The following is a 26,723-nucleotide window of genomic DNA, read 5'->3' as shown; positions in this document are numbered from 1 at the left end:
TTTTGTCCTGTGTCTCAGCTAATCTGCTGACACTTGTCCCCATTCTTGTTTTATTATCGGGTTCTGTACACGGACAGGACAGCCAATCCCCTCACGCGTCACGCCCAAATTGCCTCGACACGTATATCCATGAACGATGAACCCGCCTGGCCCCAATAGTCAATGTAGGATCTTCTTCACGTGTGGGATAAGGAGATACTGGTGGTGAAGAAGAGAACGTTGGAACAGGCCGGGACTTGGAAACGACAGGGATACACAAAACCGGCAGTGACACTAACACTCACCCGCCAGAATTGCGTGGCGAGCTGTTAAAGCATTGGCTGATAAAGGTAACCCTGCGGAATAGTGGGGTGCACCTTGTGTACTCTTGATTCCGCGTTCACGACGCCACATAATACTAAACCTCAATGGTAAAAGCCGCCCTTTATAAAGGCAGTTAGTTTCTTTACCACTTTTCCAAGCTCTGTTAACTTATTTGCTACCATGCCGTCATTTCACAACCTCCCACCAGAAGTCACTATTGCAATTCTGAAACATCTCAATCCATTCGACCTATTATCTGTCCTCCACACTTTCAACAAAGCTCTATATGCCGCAGCTGATATATCATTCAGGCCCTACAAAGAATGGACTCGCAACGCCCAACGAATGACGGCCTTGTTTCACCCGCAAAGCACCCATAGTAGCCGTCGCCTTTGCCCTTCATATCCATCTTACATCCCGCCCTTGGATGATGATTGTGTTTCATTGCGTGAGGAAATTCCCAGGAAGGATTACGCCGATCTATCGCTGAAGCTTAAATATGGACCCTATATTCGTTGTTCACCGCCCCATCTAGTAACCTGGATGAAGCTGGATGGTTCATTTGGGTGGCTTGAGCCCTTGGACGAGGACATGGCTGAAAAGATGGCCGAATACAACGGAAATGAAGGTGATCGTCCTGTAGCTTCAAAGGCAGAAGCCGATGCTCTAGTCAAGAAAGTCAGCGAGTTGGGCCTTGTACTTCCCCCCGGCTTTGAGGCATTTATCCGAAGCGACACGCTGCACCACCGATTCCCGAGCTTTTCGGCCTGGTACTTCAAACTATCGAAGCTGATCAAATGCCCTGCTTCCATCGATGACGGCCAAGGAGGCTACTTGTGCCGATTTCATTTTGACCAGCAATCTTGCGCCTTTGCATATTTGTATCTCAGCTTGTCGGGAGGCCATTGTGTCTTGGTGTCCCAAGTTGACGTGTACGCATGCTTCAATGAGGATGATGACATCAACGGAGAGCAATCAGCGGGTGAGGAAGAACAGACGGATGAAGAAACCATGGACACGAGCGAGCTTTCAAAGGAAGATTTCTCCCTTGCCGGCCTTTCATTTGAGGAGTATCTCGTGACGGTCTACTTCGAGGGGCTCCTCAGTTTCGAGGCCGAGTCTTTTGAGGGGCTTGAAGATTTTGTTACGCATGTTTACCGCTCGCCTAGAGAGGTTGAACATCTACGCGAAATAAGTAAGTCAGAATGAGTGCTTTGAAAGACTAATGGGCTTACCAGTGTCTAGATAAAGCAATTGGGGTGTTCCTTGATGCACAGAAGTGGAAGGGTTCAGAACATTATCTTCAACATATTCGCGATTAACCTTTTTTCTTCTCTCCTACTCTCTTTAGTTATCAAATGCATACGATATTTACGGTTAGCCTAATTCAAGAACCACCAAAGCACAGAGTTTAGTCGTTAACATAGTCGCCCTGCATGTGATTGTGATGGTTGGTTGTGAAGTGTTGGTGGTTAACTGTTGGTTGCTTGTCATTGGCTACAGCGTTTCTGCTGTAGGTTGTTGGTTGCAGACTGCTGCCTGGCTAGGATGCTCAATGTTCCATCAAGCGGCTAAATGAGCTGATATGCATGCCCCGAAATCAACAGTGCTTTGAGAAGAATGAGTACGCCTTGTTAGCAAGGCAGATATTGGCCTTGGCCGGCGCCTGCTGCTGCTATGTGGCTGACATTCTCAAAAACGAGAGACACCTATTGGAGGGACAACCAACGTTTCAAAAAATCCGAGAATATCCCAGTATCAGTTACAGAACCGGAATGCACTGCGAATACGCTGCTTTTAGGCTGGACAACATGGACAAACAAATTATAAGTCGGCCAACAGACTTTATCTAACCGCTGACGGGGCATATCCTCGGTTGGTTGAGCATAGAGGATGGCGCGATAGTCTAGGTCCTTGAGAGAGATACTCGTCTAGAAATTCATTGTTCTCAATCGTGCTGTCTTCTGTCTCCCATAAATTCGTTCACCAAAAGCTAGGCCCTTTTCTCGGCCGGCCTTAGGCCAAACCAAGAATGAGCCAATCTACCGTCTGCATCACCTTATACATCTTCAGAGGAAACCCCGATTTCTATTTCGCCCGTCACGTACTTGCGTACTTCACGTCCCCCGAAGACCCAGGCTTTCATGAAACCGTCCACGCCCAGCACGAAGATGAAGGCGACCCATGGAAGGTCGACAGGATTCACAGGAGAGTAGACTGGGCTCTCAGTGCCACCTACCTCAGCCACGTTAATGTCGGGGCTGTGAAGGTCTGGAAGGGTCGTGAGATGGAGCCGGTCAATGTTGTTGCGGCTACTCCAGTTGAGGGCAGGGAGAAGATGAGTGATTGGAATTGCCAGACTTTTATTCTCGAGGGGCTTCAGGCACTTGTTTCCGAGGGTATCAGACGCTGGAGTGGTATGACGCTGTTGAAGGGGAGTTGATGGACAAGTTGTTGGATCGCTGTGTTGGATAGTTGACAGAGCTGTATTGAGAGCATTTGACTGGCAGAGTGTCTTGGAGTACAGAGCAGCTATGAGCCATAGCTCTATGACAGAGTAGTGATAAAGTTGACCAATATGTACTCAAGATCATAGCGCTTCTCGAATAGCGACGGCACCTGACTCCCCAGCGTTTCCCAATCAACCTTATCCAAGCCTCGGAGCGCAAACACATAATCCCAATACTCGGGATACCAACCCGCCCATTCCCAGTCCAGAAGCGCGACTATCCGACCGTCGCGTATGATAATGTTTCTGGATGAGATGTCGGCGTGAGTAAACACAATGGGACAGTCAGCCGCAAGTTGCTCTGTTATTTGGTGCCAGTACATGGACTGCTCCGTGATTCTTTTCGGCGGTCGAACAAGCCAGTCGTGAAATGATTCAATGGTATGGAAAGGCCCGCCGGATCGAGTCATCATGCTGGGAACAATGACGCCTTGGCCATCAAAGCGGCCGAGGTATGTACCTTTTAGCGCGCGCATCTGGGCAATGTAATCTTTGAGCTGAGCCAGCATTGCCGTGCGCTCTTCTGGTTTAAGTGAGGGCCAGACTTCTTTCAGTGTTTGGCCTTCAATGTACTCCATCTCAATGCGATCCCAGTCAGAACTAATGACCTCGGGCACCGGTATCGTCGTGTGCTCTTTGACGAATTTTAATACCAATGCCTCGTTTGGTTGATCATTAACGCCCATGCCATCTGGATGTGTTGTGTACTTTGTGACGGTATTGCCATGTCGGACTATGTTGCGATAAAGGCAGCTGTAAATGACTTCACCTTCTGGATAAGGAGCGTGTGTTCTTGGAGGCGGTGGAGAGTCGCCATAGAGTGCGATTCGTTGATCTCGCCTTTTCATTTCTTGAAGTCGCTTCATTGTTGGTGTTGGAGCAATAGCTGAAGTGCTGAGTAATGATTTGTGAGGGGAACCTCATTCGGCTGATTGAGCATAGCGAGAACAGAAGATTGGGGTAACCTCTGGTAATTGAATAAACCCGGTTAGTTGCACAATGTAGCAAGCGCAGTACGAGTGTTTGAATGCAGCAATAAAGTAGCCAGTGAACGTTGCGCCTTAACTCGCCAAGAAACTTATTGTCTTGAATGAGTGATGGATTTCTCAATGCCAGAAAGGACAAAAAGAAAGCTGACAAGACTGGGATTCGAACCCAGGCCCCTTTCGAGACTGCGAATCGTTACTAGTTCGAATTGAACCTGAACACAGCGCCTTAGACCGCTCGGCCATCTTGCCTTGTGATTGGACAGTAGTATACTCGTAAGCCGAATATATACTGCTGAACAAAGCTGGCTGCTGTAATGAGGCTGTTGAGTTTAAGTATTTCTCCTTTATAATAGCAACTAGCAGCAGGCAGATTATCACCTACGTATGCAATTAATGGTATTTATTAGCAAAGTCGTAGGGAGTTGTACTAAGTAGTAGTGAAGTGTTATGTCTCTTAATAATTAAGTAATATGTGTGAGGCTTATTAATATAAAGAAGCTTTATTAATAGCTGGTGAGCTAAGTTCTATCTACTGCTAAAGGAGTGTGTATATATACTGGTGGCGGCTCACGATACAAGAAGAGAAGGGGGGGCGTGAGTCGCTAGTTAATTGGAGGAGTTCTTGTGGGTACCACATGATGTAACCGCGGAGGTCGTAACACCTGTACTACAAAACAGAGGTGGCCTCGCTGTTAAGTTAGGACTTGAGATTTGTATAACACTTATCTATCCTATGTGTCAATAGGATTAGGCATATCAATGACTGAAATCCAAGGATCTCTCGATGATTAACTGTATTGCGTCGGCACGCCAGTTATCCTTTTCCACAAAGCTTGTCGTGTTCCCATCAAATACCATGTTCCGGGGGTCCTTCAGGCTGTACTCAGGCCAAGCCACCTGAAACGATTTCACTTTAAAATGTAATGATTAGCAGAAGTCTCACTAGAAACTGATCGATATGTAGAATACCTTTGTGGTCATTGGGGGAATGTGTCGCAACAAAACTCATCCACATCTGGCCCATCAAATCACTTAGATTCTCATAGTTCTCTCTCCGTTCGATGGGCTGAACATCAAAAGCATTTGATGGCATTCCTATTCCCAAGATGTTACCAAAGACGAATGCAATCTCCTCGTAATGGGTCGCGCCAAAGTACAGCGGATCGGTGGCGCCAGGAATTGTGTTAAACCTGTAACTGTAGCAGGGGAGGCCATGTTGAGTCCAGATTTCGCACGAGTATCGCCGCCCAGCAATAAACATGGCATCCCCGATATATCTTGCGGTGCGCAGGAATTGGTTTCCGTACGGTTCAGACACGGGAAGGGTATCATCCGATTGGCCATGTGTCGAGTTGGTACCCGGCTCGGGATAGGCTTCCAGCAGACCGCGGATGGTTTCATTGTTGGTGGTATGTATGTATGGGAAGTGCATGATGTAACTACCGAGTTCATCGGTCGTGTTAACACCCATGCCGGCGAAGGCCTTACCCTCATCGGTATTGGCACCGATGAGCAGAGGGACCCTCACAAACCGACCCTTCGCAAGAGCAGTAGAGCTATATTCAGTGACGAGGGTTCCGTCTATGACTGGAAGGAATGTGAGATCAGTGAAGGCCGTGTTCAAAGTTTCGAAAGGTGCGGCGCGTAAACATTGCAGTGTGTCATGCGCATTCGTACAGTTGGTCGCCTTTAGGACGCTCTTATACGTCTTCTCCCCCTGGGCATCTGGCGCAAAGCTGCCAAAATAGTAGGGTCCACCACTCTGACAGATCGCAGCACTGAATAGGCCGTCGTTCCGTCCTCCGTGGGCTAATAAGTGAAAGCCCACCGAAGCAGCACCGGCTGATTCTCCTTGGATGGTGACTCTCCGGCGGTCTCCTCCAAATGCATCAATGTTGTCCTGAATCCACTGCAGAGCAAGTCGCTGGTCCTGAATACCAAGATTCAGGAGACCTTGGCCGCGAATGTCGTTCCCAGCCAGAAAGCCCCATCCTTGAAGGCGATAGTTCATACTGACCACAATTGACGGCCGGCCAATTTGAACGGACTTCTCAACGAGGGCGCTAACATTGTATCTGTCGTCGCCAGAGCCTCCTTCTTGGAAACCGCCTCCGTATATGAAAGCCAATACAGGAAGACGTTCATGGGATTTCGTTCCTGCTGGCCGGACAACATTGATCGTTAAGCAGTCCTCGCTCTGGGGATATCTCGTGGCGAGGTCAGGGGGGCCAAAAGGCATATCCAGGAAGTAATTGATACAGTGGGCACCGTACGCAGTAGCATTCAGAGGCGCTGTCCAGGTCCTATTTATGGATTGAGGCGCGTTGAAGCGAAGAGTTCCGACTGGGGGCTGCGCGAAAGGGATTCCTAAGAAAAGATCTTGGTTGTGGGTCTCGACATATTTGCCAATAATCGTTCCGTTTTGGATACGAACAGTTGGTCCAGTAACTTCATCCTTTATTCCAGCTAGGACTCCGGAAGTAGCTAGGAGCGCGGTCGCACCAGTAAGTGGAAACTGCATGTGGGGCTGAGAAACGTTGGATTAAATCTCGGAAAAATGAAGTTCGTAGCACAGCAGATAGCATGCGAAAGGGGAAGATATGATTGTATTTAAAGATCTTACCGAAATATAAAAGTGTTTCCTGGTAAGAATGCTGATTTGCTGCTTAGTTTGTTTAGTTCAGAGATTTGTAATTACCGTTTTATTAGCAGAGAATAATGTTTTCTTACCCCAAGAAGTGGATAAAATGGAGGTAATAAGTCGAATCCGGGTTAACCCGTATTATGACCCCAAGGCATAGGTTAGGTGTACTCCCCTTTTTCTAGTTACTAAACCATTGGTACGAAACTAGTATAATATAATATTAAATACAGGGAAACCAGCCACACCCAGAAACTAGCCATCTTTCCCTATTATTATCTAAAAAAACCTTTAAGTTTAAAACTCTTATATAAGCTTATATAATACTAATAAAATTCTTTTAAAAATAGATTTATATATTAAAGTTATAAAAGTATTTTAAAAGAAATACTAGAAAATTATAAATTATATAAATAAGATTATATAATTAGTTAAAGTTTTAAAGACTAAAGTATAAAGAAGTTACTGGTATTTACTAAGAAATACTTAATTAAATTAAGTTTTTATATTAAATTAAAAGAAATAGCTATAAAATCCTAGTATTAAGTTTTTATATAATAAAAATTTATATTATATATTTTAAAGGTAAAGAGTAATATTAAAGAAAAGATTATATAAGATAATATATTCTAATACTTCTTAATTATAAGCTAAGTATAAACTACTAGTTAGGTTTAATTAAAATAAAATCTTTATTATAAGATAGAGGATTAAATAATTAGTTTAATAATATTTAATATAAAGAAAAAAGTATAAAATTATATATAAAAAAAAGCATAAAAAACTAAAATCCTTAGGGGAATATATTCCTTTATATCTATTACTATAAATATCTATTTAACCCTACTAATAAAGCTTAGACCTTTTACCCTAAAATAGTTATTATAATTATTATAATATATTATATTTTTAATAAATTCTTTTATAAGTTTTATTAAATTATATATTACTTTATTTTATTTTATTTTATATAATATTATAATATAAGTAAATTTAAGTATTAAAAAAATTATAACGTGTTTTATAAGCGAGTGACCCATATAAGCGAGTGACCCAAAAATCCCTCAACTTACATTATCATCATTCAATTCAATATCTTTCAACAACCCGATATGCCACAGCCTTCATATGAAGCTAGGATACTTCTTGCCCTTCAGGCCCTTCAAAATGACCCGAAATTAAGTATCCGAAAGGCGGCGACTGTATATCAGGTCAATCACCGCACCTTAGGTCGCCGCCGGAATGGCATTCATTCAAAGCGTGATATAACCACAAAATCACGGAACCTATCTGATCTAGAGGAACAGACGATAGTTCAATTTATCCTTGACCTAGATTCCCGAGGTTTCCCCCCTCGGCGCGATTTTGTGGAAAAAATGGCCAATTCTCTACTTGCCGATCGCGAGGCATTACCAGTCGGCAAGCTCTGGGTTCATAACTTTATCCAACGACAACCAGAGCTAAAGGCATGTCGATTTCGGAGATATGACTATAAGAGAGCTAAATGCGAAGATCCGACTATTATTCAGGGCTGGTTTCGCCTCGTAGAGAATACGATCGCGAAATACGGTATCCAATTAGCTGATATCTGGAACTTTGATGAGACCGGCTTTATGATGGGTATGATTGAGCCCGGAATGGTCGTCACAAGCTCAGAAAGGCGAGGGATACCAAAGAAGATACAGCCTGGAAATCGTGAATGGATTACTGTGATTCAAGCGGTCAATGCAGAAGGTCAATCGATCGCACCATTCATCATTGGTTCAGGCCAATATCATCTTGCCAATTGGTACCGAGAATGCAACCTCCCCGCCGATTGGGTCATTGCATTGAGCGAAAATGGATGGACCAATAACCAGCTAGGTCTTGACTGGCTACAGCACTTTGATCGATCAACAAAGGACCGATCAGTTGGTTCTTATCGTCTCTTAATCCTCGATGGTCATGAAAGCCACCACTCTATCGAATTCGAGAGATATTGTGAGGAGAATAAGATTATTACCCTCTGTATGCCTGCTCATGCCTCTCATCTACTCCAGCCTCTTGATGTAGGGTGCTTTGGGCCGCTGAAAAAGGCCTATGGGCGAGAAATAGAGCGTCTAATGGGATGCTCTATAAACCACATCACCAAGATCGAGTTCTTTCCTGCCTTTCATGCCGCCCACCGAGCTACTATTACAGAAAGTAATATCAAAGGAGGTTTTAGAGGAGCTGGGCTTGCTCCCTTTGACCCAGAAAATGTCATCTCAAAGCTTGATGTGCAATTACGGACCCCGACACCTCCCGCAGAGGTCACGATACCTTCAACCCCTTGGACTGCAAGGACCCCAAAGACACTACTAGAGGCCCAATCGCATTCTAAATATCTACAGGGAAGGGTTAGAAACCATAAGAGCAGCTCCCCAGAGTCAATTATTGAGGCTGTTAAGCATTTTGAGAAGGCAACAAGCGTCCTTATCCATAAGATAGTCCTACTAGAGGATAGGCTTCAACAAGTTGAACAAGAGAATCGGATAGTAAAGCGACGCCGGAGGGGGAAAAGGACTAGACTACAGAAAGGAGGGCCTTTGACTATAGAAGAGGCATCACAAGCAATTGATCAGATGGATGTTGATACGCAGGTAGCAGCCGAATCGTCGAGAAGTGGTGGTCGCGGAAGGTCTAAGGGACCGAGGGTTTTACATTGTAGCAAATGCGGCAGGGCCGGGCATAATACAAGGACCTGTCAGGAGGAAATTGAGGTTAATTTAGAAGAATATAGCGATTAGTTTTAATTGATCTGATAATTTGTGGTATTTTTATTGCCGATTTAATTGAGAAGGTTGAGATTTTTGGGTCACTCGCTTATATGGGTCACTCGCTTATAAAACACGTTATAAAATAAAAATCTATAGTTTAAATTATTACTTTTTTATTAATTTTACTTTATTTATTAGACTTTAGAGATATTTAGATATATCTTTTAAGGCTAACTTATAAACTTAAAAACAAAAAAAAAAACTAATTAAATAATATTTAAAAATAATTATAATAAATTTTTTTTTTAAAAAAAATTTAATTTAAATTAATTTAAAGTTTTATTATATTTTTTAAGTAATTCTTATTTTAAAGGTTAAAACTTTTTAAGAAATATACTTATCTAAGATATATATTTATTATATATATTAATTTTATTCCTTTTAGAATCTTAACTTAAAATCTTTAAAATAACTTAAGATAGACTTATTAGTTTTTATAAACATCTACATATTCGCTATATCTACTTGAAATTCCTCTATGGGATTAATATCTAAAGGCGCCCGTAGTAGACTTAAATTAGTTAAGAGGGCTCTAGAGACACGGCGCTCTCATCGTGGCTTAAAGCCCAGCCATCTCCCCCAGATCCACAGCAGCATCCAAGCTTAGTCGCAGAGATTTACCGTCCCTAGTAGGTGTAACGGAAATCAAGTGGAAATTCGCCCTACCGACAGTACGTTCAGCCAGGACCGGAGACAAGCACAGGGGGAGGCAATAACTTACGTCCTCGTTCTCTAGAATTCTCTCACCGCGGTCGGCCTGTCGGTTCAAGGTGCGATATGCAGCGGTCAGACAAACGACAAGTAGGATGCTTAGACCAAGTAGTCCGATGCAGATATATAGGCCAGGTCGGTAGTAAGGGGCATCCTGGGCTCTGCGCATAGGAGTCAATGTTAACGTCACCTTAGCTAGATGGGCCACAGGAAGCAGCGCGAGAGAACACCACCAACCTAAAGATCAATCCACCAACGATGCCGCCGATACCTGCGAATCCGATGGAGGCGCCACTGCAGAAAGCTCGCTTCCACTGGCCTCGGATGTTATTGGCCTGGTAAGAGAGCACGATAGGGATGGATGCCAAGGCTCCCGAGGTGACGAGGAAGACGCCAAAGTATCGCACGCCAGCATTACGATGAAAGCCCATAATAGGCAGGCCAACGACAGCAATAATCATGTTCATGACGAGAAAGGGCGCACGAAGCCGATGCTTATCGCTAAAGTAAGCACTTCCGTAGATCAAGGCACTGGCCGCGACATAGGGCGGAGCTACGAGGCACTGCGCGGCTCCGACGCTGAAACCCATATTCTTCGTTAGTATGATGGGCAGGAAGAAAGCCAGCGCGTAATTAATAGTCGTGACGTTGCAGAAGATGACGGCATAGGCCCAGACCTTCCAGTCCTTGGCTGGGGAGAGGTACTTGCGCAAGTTGAAGGTTTCGGGACGAGCGTCACCGCGGTCTGCGTTTACCCGGGCAATGATCCAGTCCTTTGCACGTTGGTCCAGGAAGCTCCACAAATAAGTCTCTGAGTCGGGGAAGTCAACCAGCAGCAAGTAGGAAACAAGCGCCAGCAGGCACGTTAGGATGCCCTCGATAATGAAGATCCAGCGCCAGCCGCGAAGGTTAGCGAGGCCGTCCATTTGCTGGAGCTGTTTGTCGACGAGAGGGTATGTGTTAGCCCCTAGTTACTTCTATGTTGCGTCGTATTCAACTGCACAACTTACCCCATAGGCTAAGATGCCTGCAAAGGCAGAGGCTCCGCTGCCCACAAGGTAGAAGACGGAGTAGCGCTTTCCGACCTCGTCTACCGGCACATACGTCGTCAGCACAAAGTTCCGCATCTTGGACGGGGCTTAGGCCAGCAGGGCAGGGGCGGGCGAGCACGCGCCGCCACAAGCTCGCCGTCGGGCTAGTCTCACATCTCGTGTACCAGGTGCTAAGCAGGTAAACGGAGCCGGGGAACAATCCTGCCTCGAAGACTCCGAGGACGACTCGCAGCCCGGCTAGTTGCTCCCAGTCCGCGACAAAGCCCATTCCAATAGTGACGGCGCCCCAGAGGAGCACAATCAGAGAGAGGAACTTTCGGGGGCCAATCTTTCGCACGATGACGATAAACGGTTGCTGGAACAACGTGTATGCTACGAAGAAGACGAGCGTGACGATGGACTGATAGTGCGCAGACGACGGTCAGCTCTTCAGAACAGTTCCTTTCGCTTTCTCGCTAAGAAGCATTGTCTGGCGGAGGTGGCACCTACGTATCTGTTTCCGACCAGCTCCAGCTCGCGGCCCATGCCGGCGATGTTTGCTGCTCCCAGGTTCACACGGTCGATTAAGCTGACGCAGTAGAGACAGCCGAGGGTAATAACTACCCGCCGGTCGATCTTGCGGAGGATCCGGCGCTCTTCCTCGGGGGCGTAGTCGAACTCAGCCAGAGCACGCGCGTAGTCAGGCAGCTCAAGCTTGCCGGGCGAGGTCGACTCGACGGTGCGGATACCGGGCTCCGCGTCCGTCTTCTCAGCATCGATGGCCTTTATTTCTGAGGCGCTCATCGCGGGCGAGTCGAAACTGCTACTGATGGGTGGGGGGAATTGTATCTCAGAGACGTTAAAGGGTTGGGTAGGTAAGCAAAGCAAGTACACTAGGACAAAGCCGAAGTAGTCCAATTTGATGAATTAATGAAATCGGTAATCACTCGAGGAAGGATACTTCGAGAGCGTGTCTGGTCCCTCTTTACTTATACAGATTAGGGCCCCGCATCTCCTCCTGATATTCGGTATAATGCGGCAAACGTACCCTGAGAGCAAGAGCCGCCGTTTACAGCGGGGATTATACGTGCTACATCGCTTGCGTGGGATGAATGGAGGTGGTGGATGAAGGTTGTAAATCGTGCATTTCCTGGTCGTCGTGCCAGCCGGAAGCACACCAAAAGTGTGCGGGCCGTAGCATACAGTACATACCCGCGACAACCTGGTCACCTGGTGCATGAAGTTGATACGAATCGGGTGTCATTGAACTATTTGCAAGCCGAGTGAAATTGCCGAGCAAGAAGAACTAGGGAGCATGGGGCTTATGGCGGCGGCGATGTGTATCTGTCTGCGCGGGGTTCCTGACTCCTTGACCAGTAGTAGGCCCTCTTGCTATATACACAGCCCGGGAACCGAGCCCCAGATATACAATAGGTTAGCCTTATCTGGACCGCTACTTCGGGGCCCCTTGCTTCAACGTCTTGCGCCCTGCGTCCGGGCATCGGGTCGGGGCTAGGTGCTCCCACTTTGGATTGCCGCAGTCTACTATTTATCGTCGCTGGTGCTCATAACTGCCGATAGCCGGCATGGAGCGCTATAACTCTGTTCCAGGAGGCAATTGAGCTTAGGGAAGCTTCAACCTCCATCGAGTATCCTGCTTGTCTCACCAGCCTACCGCACCAGATGCTGATTTATTTACTAAGTCCAAGAATGGCATAACCTATATTAGAGGTTCGGGCCAAGCGGCCTTGGGTTCGGTGGGGCTCGGGCTCGGTACCTGGTGACGTCCGACTAGACCGGGACTAAGACGGCGAGCAACATGTAAGGGCTCATCGTGCTGGAAATAACCATGAAGGACTATCAGCGTATAAACAGGCTATGGCTGCAAGTAAGTATATGCATATGCGCCCAAACTTACAGGCCCTTCGAATGTAACTCACCTCACAGCATCCTCTGCCCTACCTTTTTTTTACCAAGTCACACTTTTACGCGGCCTACCTGTTTCTTGCAATGGCGCCCCCTATTGAAGCAGACATCGTCATCCGTGCCAAGGCCGTTCACTCGTTACAACAGTCGACTCCAGCCTATAGGTCTCTGGCTGTCCATGGCGGCCGCATATGGGCTCTGTCCAATGATCTACATGGCCTGGATGACTGCATTGGACCTGACACCCGTGTTATCGACGAGCCAGAGCAGACGGTGCTCCCAGCTTTTGACGACACGCACACACACATGATCTTTGCCGGCCTCAGTCAGTTCGACGTCCCCGTCCACCTGGCCACCTGTATAGATGAGCTCGTGGATCTCCTCCGCGAGCGGGCCGCCCACACAGAGCCAGGCTCGTGGATCACCACAACTGCCAACTGGCAAGAGTATAATCTCAAAGAGCGGCGCTTCCCGACCGCCGAGGAACTCGACCGGGCCTCCACCGCGCATCCCATCGTGCTGAGGCGCGGCGGTCACAACGTTATCGTCAACTCTCTCGCCCTTCAGCTGGGAGGCATCACCGTCGATATGCAGAGCCCACCCGGTGGCAAGATCGGGCGAGCCGCGGACGGAAGCCTGAACGGCCAGCTGCAGGACCAGGGAATGGTGCCGGTCCTACGCCTCATGCCCCAGCCAAACTTCGACGACCGCATCAGGGGCCTCGAAAGCGCTTCGGCCGCCTATGCAGCCGTCGGCATCGGATGTGTGCGTGACTGTGCCGTGCCCATCGCCGATGTTCCCATACTCATGGCAACCCGCGACTCCGGGAAGCTGCACGTCCGGACCCGCGCACTGATATCCTCTATCGGCTTAATGTCCGCCAGCGCCGTCACGAGCCTCCTCAACCAGATGGAACAGTATCGCCACCTGCAGCACGACGACTGGCTCTCCATCTGGGGTGTCAAGTTCTTCCTGGACGGCGGCATCGAGGCAGGTGCCACAAAGGAACCATACGAGGGTCGGCCGGATGAGGGCTGCTGCGGGTTTACCGACTTCTGCGGCACCCTTATCTGGGACCCCGACGAGATACTCGAGGCCATGGACGCCGTGCTTAGGCGGGGCTGGAGGATCGGCACCCACGCGTATGGTGACCGGGCCGTCGAGGTCCTACTAGACGTTTACGGGCGCCTTCAACAGAGGCACCCTCACCTGGCCGCCGGAACCCTCGTTATGGAGCACGGCGGTCTCGCCGACCCGGGGGCCCAGGCCCGCACCGTTGACATGGGCATCCCCGTGACTATCCAGCAGCCTCTGCTCCACGACGTCGCCGCCATTCAGTCACTCTACTTTGGTAAGGATCGCACCGCGCGCCTCTTCCCGGCCCGCGGCTGGCTAGACGCCGGCGCCCTTATCGGCGGCGGCTCAGACTACCCGGTGGGAAGGTTTGGCGCGATGCGCTCCGTCTGGGGCATGACCACACGCGAGACGGTCGCTGGCGTCATGGGCCTCGAGCATGCTATTACATCAGACGAGGCCGTAGCCCTGCACACCACCATGGCCGCAGAGCTACTCCGTGAGAGCGACGTCCGCGGAGACATCGCGCCCAGCAAGTTCGCCGACTTAACCATTTGGCCGCGGGATCCCCTGTCGGAGAAGAACCTGTACAACCTACGAGACCTCGAACCGACGTATACTATTATTGGCGGGTATGTAAAGCACGAGCCTAAGGCAGTTTAATATATATTATTAAATTATATAGTAAATTCCATAGTTATAATTTATTATATTATATTTTTTTATTAATAAGACCTTTTTAATTTATTAATAAGTAAAAGAAGAATTTCTTTATATAAAATACTTAATTTTACTTATATAGTTTTTAATTAATATTAAAATTATTTTAATAAATAAGTTATTTTTATTTTTATTTTTAATCTTATAAAAGGCTATTAATTATATAGCTTTTTTATTAATAACTTAAATAAAAAGACCTTTATTATAAGCTATTATAATAAAATTAATATTAAATAAGGATTTTTTAATTTAAAAATATAATTATTACTTTAATAAAGTAATATAAATACTAGCTTTTAATATTTAACTTAACTTTTTTTTTAACTTATTTAAAAGAAATAAATAAGTTATATTTTATTAATATATAAAAGCTTAAAAAAAATATATAAGTAAATTAATAAAATTATTTATTTTAATAAACTTTTTTACAAACACATTTATAATTAAAAAATATATTTTTAAAGTATATATAATTTAATATTAAGTAAAAATTATAATAAATTAATAACTTATTATACTATAAGCCCTTAATTAAAAATAACTTTACTTTTAGTTATATTAGTATTATATTATTTTATTATTTTATATATTATAAATCAGGGCCTTAATAAAGTTTAAAGCCCAACACTTACCAACTCGTAATACATCGCAGTTAGCAAGTAAGTTAATATCTGTTAAACCGTGGGTGCTAAATTGGCACGGCATTTTGATCAAAGGAGCTGTGTTTCCTAAAATGGAAAAGTCACCTGATAATTACCCCTCTTTTAGAGATAAGGCAGTGCATTTCAAGAAATGCGAGACAGACAGTCAATTCAATCAATCAACGGGTTCAATAATATCGGCGTCGGCTTCGTATAGGTGCCGAGCTCGGCAAATCTCGTTAGTTAAGCGAGGTGCGCCAGGATGTTTGGGCACCTGGGTGCCCTGCATAATTGCCTAATTGGTAGTTAAGATTACGTAAAACGATATCCGACCAGCTCGGTCCTCCTAAGCTCCGTTCCCTTTAGATCAAGACAATTAATCTTCCACAAACGTCTCAGATAGGCGGTCAAGGACTTTAATCCACTGAATGCACCCTTGGTATTCATCTCCCGCTCGTCCGAGACTGAGCCTTTCCTGGTAGTGGTAACTCGGAGGCGGTATAATCAGCTCGCGAATGCCGAAACTGATGACGATCTTGGTATGATTATAGGCATGTTCAGCGTCCATGTTTGCTGATCAACATTCTTCCCAGTATGGATTAGCGCAGGGGCGGACAGTGTGAGCCTGTTATTGTGTGAACCTTGCTGTTATGGTCTTCTCACTGAGGGTACAGTGTATTAGATACAATAGCCAAGGTAATAACTATTCTTCTAAGCTTACTCGTGGCTTGTAAGCTCTTGCAGCCAGGTAGAAATTCCCGTCCTAGAAATTTTATGATCCGTGACTACTCTGTTGTCTTTTTTCCTCCGAATTAAGAGCTTTCGAAAAAGTATCAGCAAGTCTCCAGGGTGTGGAAATTCATCAGGTGAGTCTGTCCTTCCACGTTTCTCCGAAGTATTTCCATCCCATATAAGGCTTCGTAGCTACTGCAGCATCTATAGCAGGAGCAACGTCCGATTTAATTAGATATTGTCTTATTTTGGTTTAAAAATTGGCGGTGCATGAACATAAGAATTCGAGGTTGTGAAGCGGCCTCACGATTGGAGCGCCGAATTTCAAGGTCGTCACGTATTGATTCCATCTTCCATCCTGATACATTAAACGTTAGAAGGTAGTCAGATATTGTACCACGTTCTGAAGTGATTTGTGAGCACTTCGCCACGTTTAGTTAGTCTGTAAAATGGCTTCAAAATATTAAGAATCTCCGAGAGTGCGTCCCAATCGCTCTGGTAAGAATATCCTTTATTAAACGCTATCTTCTCTCTATGTCGTTTTCAGGGCGTTTGACTTGGGCCTGGCCATGCATATGGTCTGCCATCACATGTACAAGTGAGAACGATGGATTTTGGGACAAGATTGGGATTAATCTCATTCCACTCTTAAAGTCCCTGTGATGCTAACCATTCATGGGCAATGGAAAAAGTGGCATAGGCTACACGGTGGAAATGCCAACAATGGCCAGCAGATGGCGGTGCGTACCACTCAAATTTGGCAGCAGGATAGAGAGCCTTAGTTTGCGCTAGAAGTCCCGTCGTTTGTGGTCCGCAGTCGAAAGTTGCGAATGTGACATTAACGGGGGGATGTGGGTTGGCGAGATTACAAAAGACTCCGTCTTGTTGGCCTGTTATAACAAAGACAGGTCTGGTGTAGTTTGGGGCTATGGCTGGGCCGAGGGTGGTGCTAATAATTTCTCCAGTTGCAGCGGTGCCCCTCAAGCTGTAGTCCAATGCGGCAAGTGCTGGATCGAAGCCACCAGGGTAGTAGAAGAGCTGAGTGAAAGCCGTCTCATTGCTAATTGCTACGTATCCTGGATCGAGGTTGCCGAACTTCTCCGCGTTGACCTGGGCTGCGGGGGAAAAATCCGTGTCAAACGCTGCGGAAAGAACTGGCACGTTATTCGTATGTGTGAAGCCGGTAAGGATGGTTGCATCGACATCAGAGGGATACTTTGCGTTCAAGCCGTTCCCGACAGAAGAGCCAAAGCTGTGACTAGCATAAATAACCTTGTAGAAAGCCCGAGGTTTTGAAGGCCCGGGTAAAGTCCCAGATCGAGCTTTAAGAACAAGCTGATGGATGGTCTCGACCTGGGTTGCCAGTTGAACGACAGTAATTGGATCAGGGTGATCAGACAATCCATTTCCAAGGCGGTCGATGGACAGAGTGGGGTAGCCTTGCTTGGAGGCAAATGCAATCCAACTGTATTGATCGCCATGGTAACCGGATCCTGGCGGCCCATCACCAGACCAATCTACAAATGCCGGTAAGTACAAAGTATCGGTATCTTAATTTGCGGGGGCTTACAATTGCGGTCATACGTAATGCCATGAACCAAGATCTGGAGAGTATGTTGCTTGGAGGGGATCTTGATCTCAGGCTCACAGTATCGAGCAGCGATGTTGAAGGTCCCATGAACAGGAACATTAAACGTAGGTCCAGTCGAAGCGATGGGAATTTGGAGATTGGTGGCACTTATGGTGACTGGGATAATGACGTCGATGCAGCTGAGTTGGCATTTTTCCTCAATTGGATATGAAATCGAGGGGAATATAAAACAGAATAGGGCCAACACGACACCCCAGGGCGATCTCATGGTGAAATATGATTCACGAGTAAGATTATTTAGTAGAGTATTTTAGACTGCTGTTGTCTGTAGAAGATGAAAAAGCTTTCAACCGCTTATATATATAGTTCTTACATCTACACTCTCGACGCCGAGAAACCTTGTAAATATTAAATTAAGATCCCAGCACCATCCTCCTTTCATGCTTTCCTCGGCCTTCTAACCTACACCGAACCGAGCGGGACATGTACTCCTAAAATCGGGTCTTTGACGTTGACATGCGAAGACAACTCAAATCGGGTAATTATAATGAGATCGTTTCCAAGCCCGTACTCCCCTTTACCGCTAGACCCCTGATTAGCAGCCGCTGCCAAAACTTTAGCAGGGTTGTCCAGTATTGATGGATGGTTTTTTTCGCCGAAGGCCGAGCAGAATAATGTAATTCCGCAAGCTAGGCATGGCTGGAGAGATTTGCCTAGCGGTATGACTTATTTTATGCGCTGAAATCGAGCCTTAGTGGAAAGGAAATGTAGGAATCTGCGCTTATTTAAAGGAAACCCTGTGCATATTTGCTTGTGATGGGGAGCCCGGTGCCTAGATAATTCGCTGTCCCACTTATCTTCTCTGTGTAACAGAGATCATTCTAGCTGTATTAGCCCCTGTACCCTTGACCAGACATGTGTAACAAGCTGATCTGACCTTAATGATTATTTAACCACTTAACGGCGGTATTTAGTTCTGATTGTCCTGCCTGGGAAGTCTACTTGCGGCTGCCGCGCTCTGAATGGCCTAGTTGCAGCTCTCGCGTATCAAGATAACCATGAGATAGTTGCACTCTCGGTAACTAACTTATTCTAAGTTAATACTTATATATAATAGGGTATAATAAGTTTAAATATATCTATAAGTATCTTAGCCTAGGCTAGCCTAATTAAGATTATATTTTTAGTATTACTTTTTTTTTCTTTTTATATATATTATTATACCTTAAGGGAATTATGTTATTATTATAATTATAAATATATATTTTAAAATAGTAAGGTTATTTTTATAATTAAATTTATAAGTATTCTTTTTATATTTCTCTTAAAATATTTAAGATAATATATTATTAATTATCTTTTTTTATTTTTATTTTTATAAGAAGTTATTAAACTTTTTTATTACTAACTTAAATAAAAAGACCTTTATAATAGGCTATTATAACAGAGGTTAATATTAAATAAGGTTACTTTCCTTAATAATATAATTACTATATTAATTAAGTAATATAAATACTCATTGTAAATTTACCTCTTTATAGTTAAATTTACTTTTTTTTCTTTAACTTACTTTAAAAAACTACTTCTTAGTTAACTTTATAATAAATATATTATTTTAGGATATAATATAAAACTAAAATTATATTTTGATTATTTTAAGTAAGTTATAAGAAGAAGGTTATAGCTAGCTAATAAGTAAGGCTTTATAGCTAATATATATATAACTAGGTTTAAGTTATAATTAAGATAGCTAATTATAATAACTTAATTTAATAAAGCTTAGCTAGTTATAAAGATAATAAATATTTAAATTATAATAGATATTAAAAATAATTAAATATATCCTTTAAGGCTAACTTATAAATTTAAATTCTTTTCTCTATTATATTAAAATAATAATATTTAATTTTTTCTTTTCTTTTACTTTTAACCTTATAAAATGCTATCTAGCTCTTTAGCTTTTTTATTAATAATTTAAATTAAAAAACCTTTATAATAGGCTATTATATTAAAAGTTAATATTAAATAACGTTTATTTGTCTTAATAATATAATTATTACTTTAACTAAGTAATATAAATACTAGTTCTTATTAGTTTAATCAACCTTCTTAGATTTAAATATAATATAATTTAAGGGTTATTATATCATTAACAGAGGTATTAACATCGCGATCACATATCCCAACCTCCTCATTCTCGACGCCCATATGTAAGACAGTCACCATTTACCTTGGTCACGGTTACTTCTACTCCATACCGCTGGCTACATTTAGCTAGTCGTCTGAGACACAGTTCTACCTGACCTTTGCAGTTAACTTGAGTTTGAAGGGTCTCACTGACACTGCGAACAATTTCACTCATTCTGACTACCATTCAATGATGAACAGGTGTCAAAAACACGGCATAGGAATCAGATAGAATATGTACAAATACAAACATATAATGAAACAGACCTGCGCAACGCTGTTATATGCGTGCATAATCCTGCCATATTAACCATAGTTATGGGCACATCGACCCAAGGATGAAAAGAAGAATTAAGAAATAATGCAAAGAAATCGCGCGCTTGATGATTATCATCGTATTCTCCATGATTGATCATACTCTCGTAGAAGCAAGTGCTTCTGATTACATGCCAGATACGTCAACAAGCTAAACACCAGGGGTAGTGAAACCAGGAAGCTTAGGCCAGTTGCCCAGCTTTCCGGGATCACCACCTATTCGGACCCAGATGGCATGCGAGGGAGTAGGTCCATCGAGCACAAACATCTGGTACCAAGAAGGAGGGCTGATGAAGGCATCAGGAGGAGCTGTCACGGTGCAGGTCTTACCGCTGCAGGAAACATCGGGGAACAGAGTGCGTTGACCCATACTGACACCGTGAGTAGCACCAACAGAGGCCATGAGGGAAACACGCATGTTGGCAGCACCCTCCTCAAGATCAGATGTGAGAGTGAAAGTGTAGCTCTCACCATAAACCCAGTCACGGTCAGTGAGAGTGAAGTTGGGCTGAGCAGCACCAGAAAGCAGATAATCGGGCCAGAAGTATTCAATACGCTTCTCCTGAGGATGCTTACCCTGATCCTGAGGGTCAGAACCAGAGACGAGAACCTTACCGTCGCTGAGGAGAACAGCTTCGGAATGGTACATGCGAGCGATGGTGGTGTTGGCAAGGACGGTCATGCGCTGGCCGAGAGGCTCCTCGGGGTTGTACATGACAGCGTTGAGGTTGGAGTTGTCGGCCAGGCCGAAACCACCACGGCCGACTTGAGCGCCGCCGAGGATGAGGTAGCGGCCATCAGGGAGGGCCACCATGTTGGGCATGACACGCTTGGAGGGCTATTAAGGTTAGTATGCTTGAAAGGGTAGGGATAAGGGGATGCTTACCATGCGCTCAATGGTCCAGTCAGCATCAGGAGTATCAGGAGCCATAATGACACAGTTGTCAAGAGCCTCATTGCCAGGTTCATGAGTAGTACCGCCGCAGATAAGAACCTCAACAGGGTCGGTATAAGGAGCCTTCTGGGGCATGACCATCATAGTACCTTGAAGAGGATAGTTACGACCAGTCAAGGGATTGTCAACCTGACCCGGCATATCAGGAAGCTTCTTGATAGACTGGAAGTCAACCTGAGAGAGGATACGAGACTCATTGAACTGAGTGAAGAAGATACCGCCAGAAGGCAAGATGGCCATGTGAGGGTACGAGTTGGTTCGACCAATGTTCTCAGCACGCTCAAGGTAGTCAAGGTAAGTCGACTTGGTTACACCAGCAGGGTGAGGCAGAACTTCAGCGGAGGGAACAATAGGAGCATCAGAACCAGATTCTCCACCCATAGCAAGAATGGAACCGTTGGAAAGAACGATGGCAGTGGGGTACCAGCGGGGGTCAAAGAGACGCAGCTGCGTGTAGTCTTCTTCCCAGACATTGGTGCCATTGTCAACTCCTTGGGGTGAGTCAGGAGTGAAGAAGCGAATACCGTATACTGACTCAGCGGACCATCCACCGATGTTGATGATACGCCCAGCTTTATCGGGAAGAGTGAAGGAAGCAGAGCAGAAGACATCGGTCTTGAGAGCGAGTTCACGGTAGGTGTTGGTAGAGTAGTCAAACTCAAACGAGCCCTCAGTGTCATCATTAGATGTACCGTGCTTCTCCACAAAGACAACCTTGTCGTTGATGCCGACGGAGCTGATGAGCGGGATGATGGGGGATGTGGAGAAGTGATCATACTTTCCTGCAGCAGGTCCAGAAGCGTAGTGGAACGTGTTGAGAGATGCGCCGGTCCACTCGTAGTAGCTGATGCGATTGCCTGCGCCGCATGTGTAGTTGCGATTACCGGGACAGGCCATGCTGCAGTAGCTGTCGTCCTTCCAGATATCGCCTTTAGCCTCAACTGCTTTGAGATCGCCACAGACGCACTGGCGACCGTACTCAACACCACCAGCGGAGTAGCCGAACTTCTGGCAGCGCTTGAGACAGGTTGGGACGGTCATGTTGCTGGTGGCATAGCTGCCTGAGTCTTCGTACAGCCACTCCAGAACATACGGGTTGTTGTTGTCAAAGATACAGCCCTTGTACTCCCAGTCGCCAGGGAGATCATCTTCTTGAGCGACGGGGATGGGGTAGACTTCAAAGTCGCCATTGGAGTAGAGGGATAGACGATTGCCGGCACCGCACATCTGGCTGTCATCGCCCTTGCAGGCCATGTTACAGTCGGATTCCTTGGTCTTGGAAGCAGCATTGTTGAGGGCGTTACCGCAGTAACATTCCTCAGCGTACTCCAGACCAGCGATCTTGAAGCCATTCTCGATGCAAGTAGCGATACATTTCTGCGGCGTCATAGAGGATGAAGTGCCGAATGGGGAAAGGGCACGGCCAGGAGGGTCAATGTAGCAACCGCCATAGGACCAATCTTCCGGTAGATCAGTGGCGATGGGGCCGGTAGTAGCGGTCGCAGAACCAGTAGCAGAAGCAGTCTCGGATGGTTCACCGGAGGGCACAGCAGTACCTCCGGCAGAAGACCTGCCAAAGACAGTGAGTCTATCACCAGCTCCACAAGGCTGATCAGCATCACCAGTGCAGGCCATGCTACAATCGGCCTCGGGAGCCTTGGTAGTAGGCCTCTTACTACCACAGACTGAAACAGTCAATCACCATTCACATACAATCACACGCAAGAAAGATTACTTACAGCACTCCTGAGCATACTCCATACCAGCGAACGCATAACCAAGGCCAACACAATGGGCCACGCACTTCTCAGCGGTCAGACCCTCATTGTCATAGTGCACAGGCCCATCGAGCGCACGCTTCGAAACGCTATCAACATAGCATCCCAGGTACGTCCAGCCGACTCTGGGGGTTTCAGGCGGTGTCAGATCCCTGCGGACAATGACACTCGCGGAGGAGGATAAGTGAAAGAACGCTGCACCGAGTGCAGCAAAACGCAAGAGTGACATGGTGGATAAACAAAAACAAGGCAATGAAGTGGCGTATAACGAGAGACTGGTAAAAAAGAACGAATGTGATTTGGAGTTTTCCAAGGATTATTTCCCATGCAGAAACATTGAAGTGAGATTGCGGCACCTTGACGTTATATCACTTCAGACGGCCGCTGGGCGATAACGGAATTCTCAGGTATATCACCTGCCCACATCCCTTTTTGCTTTTCGCTCCAAATCTTACCCCCTAAGCAATCTCGTGTTCATTAGCTTAATGTCAGACCATTTTTCTTTCCTTCGTGATCAAGAGCAATAAGATGCTGACTGCTAAGACAGAAAGACACATGCAAAAAAGGGAACAGCGGTGGGTGCGCCAGAAGCTGAAAGGCATATGCACGTCTACGGGCGCGTCGACGCAGGAGAGGATGCCTTGTGATTAGAATATTGGATACATCAGGCCAGTCTGCACCCACGGGGTCTAGATTGCCGAGCCAGACTTGGCAAAAATGGACAATGGAGAACAAATAAACTGGGAGGTTGCCAGCGCATGCTCCCCATCCACAAAGTCAAGAGTCAGAGTTTCTTTGATCGACAGGGTCAGGGTCAACGATCGAAGCGGCTGACAGTGGACTAATCTCCTCGATCTGGTGTGGCTTGCGGCCGGGCCTGGTTACCCCTGCTGGCACCTTTTATCTTGGCGACCCTCCGAGATGCTTGGAGTGGACATGCCGATGCAACGTTGTTAAATAACCGAGGACTAATAATGTAACCCCGATTTGCTCTTGGGCCTCTTGGCTACAGACTTCCAAGAGTGTAAACACGAGGATGCAATCAAAAGTTCTGCTGCACGAGACAAGGGGCAGAGATACTGCATTTTGTTAGCTGCAGCGTTATCAGACTTTTTTTCAGCGCTTAGCTGGAGGTTATTTCGCTTGGCGGATATGAATGGGGACTTTTTATGTGATGTTTCGTAGTGGTTGTTTCTGGGTTTAGTGATTGTTAGCGCCTGTGACGACAGCACACAAAGCCGACGCTAAACCGGAGATTTTAGCCTTGTGAATTATTGCTTTGCTCTCTGAACTATATGCCCTTTCACATATACGCTTATTAGCCGAGTGTTATTACCGAGTGGCTTTTGATAGTAATCTTTTCGATGATCTCATATTATACTATTGGGCTATTCATCCGGCTCCCTAATGCACGCAGTCAGCAATCAGGGGCCCATAGTTCAGAGTAAGACGCCAATGTAACACTCTGTATGAGCGTATCTGGAACCCTATCCGATGCTGACCCCGAGATCGAGTGACATGTCTGAGATAAAAATGATAGATAACGGATTTACGATTTCATATCTACTGTAAGAATTTAGGCCCAAACAATCCCCCGTTCGATGTAAGATTATAGGTCGAACCGAAGCAAGATATTCAAGAAAAGATAGCACTATAAACACTATTCCGTAGATTATACCAATACAAGTTTTGCGACGCAACCACTCAGCATGCTCCCTCCTGCCACATCCTAACCGATTTAACAACCATACCACGATCCTTGACGGGTCCCCAGCTCGGAAGCCAAGTATCATTCGCTTTCCAAAAGTCACGCATAGGGGTCTCGCTGCTATCAGCCCAAGGCTTATCACCGATTGCATCCCTAAAAAAAACGTAGGTTAGCCGAGAAGTTCCCCGCACGTAAACGAGAGATCGTGAGCGAGATCAAAAAGTGGATTTTTGGTGTTGGGGTTGTAAGGGAAATGGAGAAGAACTTACGGGAACCAGCCGTTGGTACCGCCGACTGCGACGTTGAGGATGAGATAGAAGGACTCGTCGAAAGGAGTGTTTTTACGACCTGTGCTGCTCCATGGATCGACGGGGATGGAGCCGTTGATGGACTCGCCGGCGAATTCACCGTAGGACCAGAGATTCTTGTTCTTGGTGAAGTCAAAGAATTGCACTTGCTGCAAAGAGTCAGTATCATCAATAAAATTCTGTGAGGTGACTTACTCTCAGGCGACCATCGAGCCAAGTAAAGAGATACTTCTCACTCCACTCAAGACCATAAACGTGAAAGTCCTCAGAGTAAATGACCCTCTTACCTCCCCATTCACCATACGCTCTCCTCCAGCGATCGTTCTCCGTAGCAGTACCCCAATGCAGCGCCGACGACACAAGATTATTCCCCATGGGATACTTCCTCGCGTCATTGCCTCTACTCTCCGCAATGTCAATCTCGCCTGATTTAGGCCACTCACCGTAGACATCGTCCTGCGGCATCATCCAGATCGCAGGCCACATCCAATCACCCTTTGGCATACGCGCCGTGACTTCGACACGACCGTACTTGATTGTCTTTTTACCCTTTGTGTTAAGACGCGCTGAGCGCACGGGGTTGATGATTTGACCTAATGTGGCGTTGCTGCGTGCTGCGCAGGGCCAGCGGTCGTTGCTCTTTTTTATGTCTTTGGCGGTGCAGGTGCCCCAGGTTTTGCTGTTGGTGGTCATGTTGACTGTGAAACCGTTGAGAAGCTGGTCGCGGGTTATGTCTGTGCTTTCGAGCGTCATTGTTGGGACGATGTGAAGGCCTTGGGAGTCGACGTATGAGTTTGCTTCATCGTCTGTTGTCCAGTCAAAGGCGCCGTTTCTAAAGATGTTAGTAGGCAATTGAGTAAATGTGAGGAGACGTACCCGAAACCGTTCATTTGGACTTCACGATTCCAGTTGTTGAGGTTCTGGAAAGTATCGTCCATGACAAGGCAGTACTGCCATTGTTAGTGGTGATCGCCTCAAGGAATGGGGTACTCACTTCATGATTGGGAACGCCGGTAGTCTCTTTCCAGCAGAGAAAACCACCAATTCCTGGAAAATATGTTAAAGAATGAAGGTTCGCTGTGATGCATGAACTTACCAAGACCGATAAAAATGCATGTATAGAAAATGGTGCTGTCCCAATTCCATTGCTTCTTCTTCTCCTCTAGCCAAGGCTTCTCAAACTCGCCCTGAAGACGACTGCTCTTGAAGCGCCGACGAGGTCCAGTGACTATAAAATGTCAACCAAATACTTCAATGGCAGGTGAATAAACTCACTCTCATATGAAGATGCATTTCTCTGCGTCAACCGTCGCGAAGCAACAGATTCCGCAATAGGCGTCGCAGCAACTGGTGTCGCAAACGGATTCTCAGTAGACTCAGCTCCAGGCGTAGCAAACGGATTAACCCGCTGAGACGAAGAATCCTCAGCGGTCGTAGCACTCCTCGAGCCTTCCATTACAGCGTGTTAAAAGTGGAGTACGCCAATGTTTTTAGAAGACAAGACCAGGGAAGGACGGGAGTTGATTAATTGTTCAAAACAGGTTCAGTTAAATGAGCCTCATGAAACTTTTATTTTCTCTTTGTCATTATTTAGACTCTGGTAGACTGAGAGAGGTCTGTTTACTACAATACGAGTACCAAGACGAAGTGATGCAGGGATTGTTACACCTGGGTCTGGAACAAAGAGTAAGCTCATTCTTCTGGGATGATTATGCATCGTCCTGATACCAGCCGCGCTGAAATGCACGTGCAACGTGGCAATCATGAGCAATACAAAAAGAAAAACTGTTGAGACAATAAAAACTC

The 26,723-nt window shown here is 45.8% G+C and overlaps 9 protein-coding genes and 1 non-coding gene across 10 annotated transcripts; 3 read left to right on the top strand and 7 right to left on the bottom strand.

Annotated features, from left to right (window-relative positions):
• Nucleotides 1-483: 483 nt before the first annotated feature.
• Nucleotides 484-1,625, top strand: BKA55DRAFT_536627 (uncharacterized protein; the record flags this gene model as incomplete). The annotated part of the gene is made up of 2 exons (XM_046189848.1): nt 484-1,498; nt 1,549-1,625. The coding sequence occupies 2 exons, from the start codon at nt 484-486 to the stop codon at nt 1,623-1,625; spliced, it is 1,092 nt and encodes a 363-aa protein (XP_046051624.1).
• Nucleotides 1,626-2,335: 710 nt separating this feature from the next.
• Nucleotides 2,336-2,746, top strand: BKA55DRAFT_687207 (uncharacterized protein; the record flags this gene model as incomplete). The annotated part of the gene is made up of 1 exon (XM_046199031.1): nt 2,336-2,746. One exon carries the CDS (start codon nt 2,336-2,338, stop codon nt 2,744-2,746), a length of 411 nt encoding a protein of 136 aa, XP_046051623.1.
• Nucleotides 2,747-2,798: 52 nt separating this feature from the next.
• BKA55DRAFT_293977 (kinase-like domain-containing protein) lies at nt 2,799-3,799 on the bottom strand. Its single transcript, XM_046185562.1, has one exon. It carries the CDS (start codon nt 3,676-3,678, stop codon nt 2,851-2,853), a length of 828 nt encoding a protein of 275 aa, XP_046051622.1. The 5' UTR covers nt 3,679-3,799; the 3' UTR covers nt 2,799-2,850.
• A 147-nt stretch (nt 3,800-3,946) lies between these two features.
• BKA55DRAFT_t90 lies at nt 3,947-4,050 on the bottom strand. Its single transcript has one exon. It is a non-coding gene; the product is annotated as a tRNA-Leu (tRNA).
• A 507-nt stretch (nt 4,051-4,557) lies between these two features.
• On the bottom strand, nt 4,558-6,322 carry BKA55DRAFT_591738 (putative extracellular lipase; the record flags this gene model as incomplete). Its single annotated transcript, XM_046195294.1, has 2 exons — nt 4,558-4,712; nt 4,771-6,322. 2 exons carry the CDS (start codon nt 6,320-6,322, stop codon nt 4,558-4,560), a joined length of 1,707 nt encoding a protein of 568 aa, XP_046051621.1.
• A 3,483-nt stretch (nt 6,323-9,805) lies between these two features.
• BKA55DRAFT_661715 (major facilitator superfamily domain-containing protein) lies at nt 9,806-12,225 on the bottom strand. The gene is made up of 7 exons (XM_046197589.1): nt 12,031-12,225; nt 11,493-11,965; nt 11,157-11,403; nt 10,962-11,041; nt 10,189-10,886; nt 9,962-10,112; nt 9,806-9,902 (listed from the first exon to the last, which is right to left on the bottom strand). The coding sequence occupies exons 2-7, from the start codon at nt 11,784-11,786 to the stop codon at nt 9,867-9,869; spliced, it is 1,506 nt and encodes a 501-aa protein (XP_046051620.1). The 5' UTR covers nt 11,787-11,965; nt 12,031-12,225; the 3' UTR covers nt 9,806-9,866.
• Nucleotides 12,226-12,831: 606 nt separating this feature from the next.
• Nucleotides 12,832-14,791, top strand: BKA55DRAFT_536623 (putative exoenzymes regulatory protein aepA precursor; the record flags this gene model as incomplete). Its single annotated transcript, XM_046189847.1, has 3 exons — nt 12,832-12,870; nt 12,930-14,614; nt 14,785-14,791. 3 exons carry the CDS (start codon nt 12,832-12,834, stop codon nt 14,789-14,791), a joined length of 1,731 nt encoding a protein of 576 aa, XP_046051619.1.
• Nucleotides 14,792-16,675: 1,884 nt separating this feature from the next.
• BKA55DRAFT_638544 (Alpha/beta hydrolase family-domain-containing protein) lies at nt 16,676-17,982 on the bottom strand. The gene is made up of 2 exons (XM_046197076.1): nt 17,646-17,982; nt 16,676-17,592 (listed from the first exon to the last, which is right to left on the bottom strand). The coding sequence occupies exons 1-2, from the start codon at nt 17,932-17,934 to the stop codon at nt 16,724-16,726; spliced, it is 1,158 nt and encodes a 385-aa protein (XP_046051618.1). The 5' UTR covers nt 17,935-17,982; the 3' UTR covers nt 16,676-16,723.
• A 2,302-nt stretch (nt 17,983-20,284) lies between these two features.
• Nucleotides 20,285-23,377, bottom strand: BKA55DRAFT_638542 (glyoxal oxidase N-terminus-domain-containing protein). Its single transcript, XM_046197075.1, has 3 exons — nt 22,863-23,377; nt 21,055-22,808; nt 20,285-21,006 (listed from the first exon to the last, which is right to left on the bottom strand). Exons 1-3 carry the CDS (start codon nt 23,128-23,130, stop codon nt 20,320-20,322), a joined length of 2,709 nt encoding a protein of 902 aa, XP_046051617.1. The 5' UTR covers nt 23,131-23,377; the 3' UTR covers nt 20,285-20,319.
• A 1,228-nt stretch (nt 23,378-24,605) lies between these two features.
• On the bottom strand, nt 24,606-26,373 carry BKA55DRAFT_687199 (concanavalin A-like lectin/glucanase domain-containing protein; the record flags this gene model as incomplete). Its single annotated transcript, XM_046199030.1, has 7 exons — nt 24,606-24,762; nt 24,879-25,066; nt 25,113-25,749; nt 25,794-25,867; nt 25,912-25,964; nt 26,014-26,145; nt 26,193-26,373. The coding sequence occupies 7 exons, from the start codon at nt 26,371-26,373 to the stop codon at nt 24,606-24,608; spliced, it is 1,422 nt and encodes a 473-aa protein (XP_046051616.1).
• Nucleotides 26,374-26,723: the final 350 nt, after the last annotated feature.

This window comes from Fusarium redolens, assembly GCF_020744475.1.
Source record: "Fusarium redolens strain MPI-CAGE-AT-0023 chromosome Unknown BKA55scaffold_5, whole genome shotgun sequence".
Classification (NCBI taxonomy): Eukaryota; Fungi; Ascomycota; class Sordariomycetes; order Hypocreales; family Nectriaceae; genus Fusarium; species Fusarium redolens.
The sequence above is the reverse complement of the archived record's forward strand: the minus strand, read 5'-3'. Positions and strand labels throughout refer to the sequence as shown.

Coding starts and splice junctions, on each gene's coding strand:
- BKA55DRAFT_293977 (XM_046185562.1), bottom strand. CDS start 3,678: ATGAAGCGACTTCAAGAAATGAAAAGGCGAGATCAACGAATCGCACTC.
- BKA55DRAFT_661715 (XM_046197589.1), bottom strand. CDS start 11,786: ATGAGCGCCTCAGAAATAAAGGCCATCGATGCTGAGAAGACGGACGCG. Junction 11,404..11,492: donor AGCTGGTCGGAAACAGATAC/GTAGGTGCCACC, acceptor GCGCACTATCAG/TCCATCGTCACGCTCGTCTT. Junction 9,903..9,961: donor GAATTCTAGAGAACGAGGAC/GTAAGTTATTGC, acceptor TACTGTCGGTAG/GGCGAATTTCCACTTGATTT.
- BKA55DRAFT_638544 (XM_046197076.1), bottom strand. CDS start 17,934: ATGAGATCGCCCTGGGGTGTCGTGTTGGCCCTATTCTGTTTTATATTC. Junction 17,593..17,645: donor CATTACGTATGACCGCAATT/GTAAGCCCCCGC, acceptor CGGCATTTGTAG/ATTGGTCTGGTGATGGGCCG.
- BKA55DRAFT_638542 (XM_046197075.1), bottom strand. CDS start 23,130: ATGTCACTCTTGCGTTTTGCTGCACTCGGTGCAGCGTTCTTTCACTTA. Junction 22,809..22,862: donor GGAGTATGCTCAGGAGTGCT/GTAAGTAATCTT, acceptor TGACTGTTTCAG/TCTGTGGTAGTAAGAGGCCT. Junction 21,007..21,054: donor ACTGGACCATTGAGCGCATG/GTAAGCATCCCC, acceptor TAACCTTAATAG/CCCTCCAAGCGTGTCATGCC.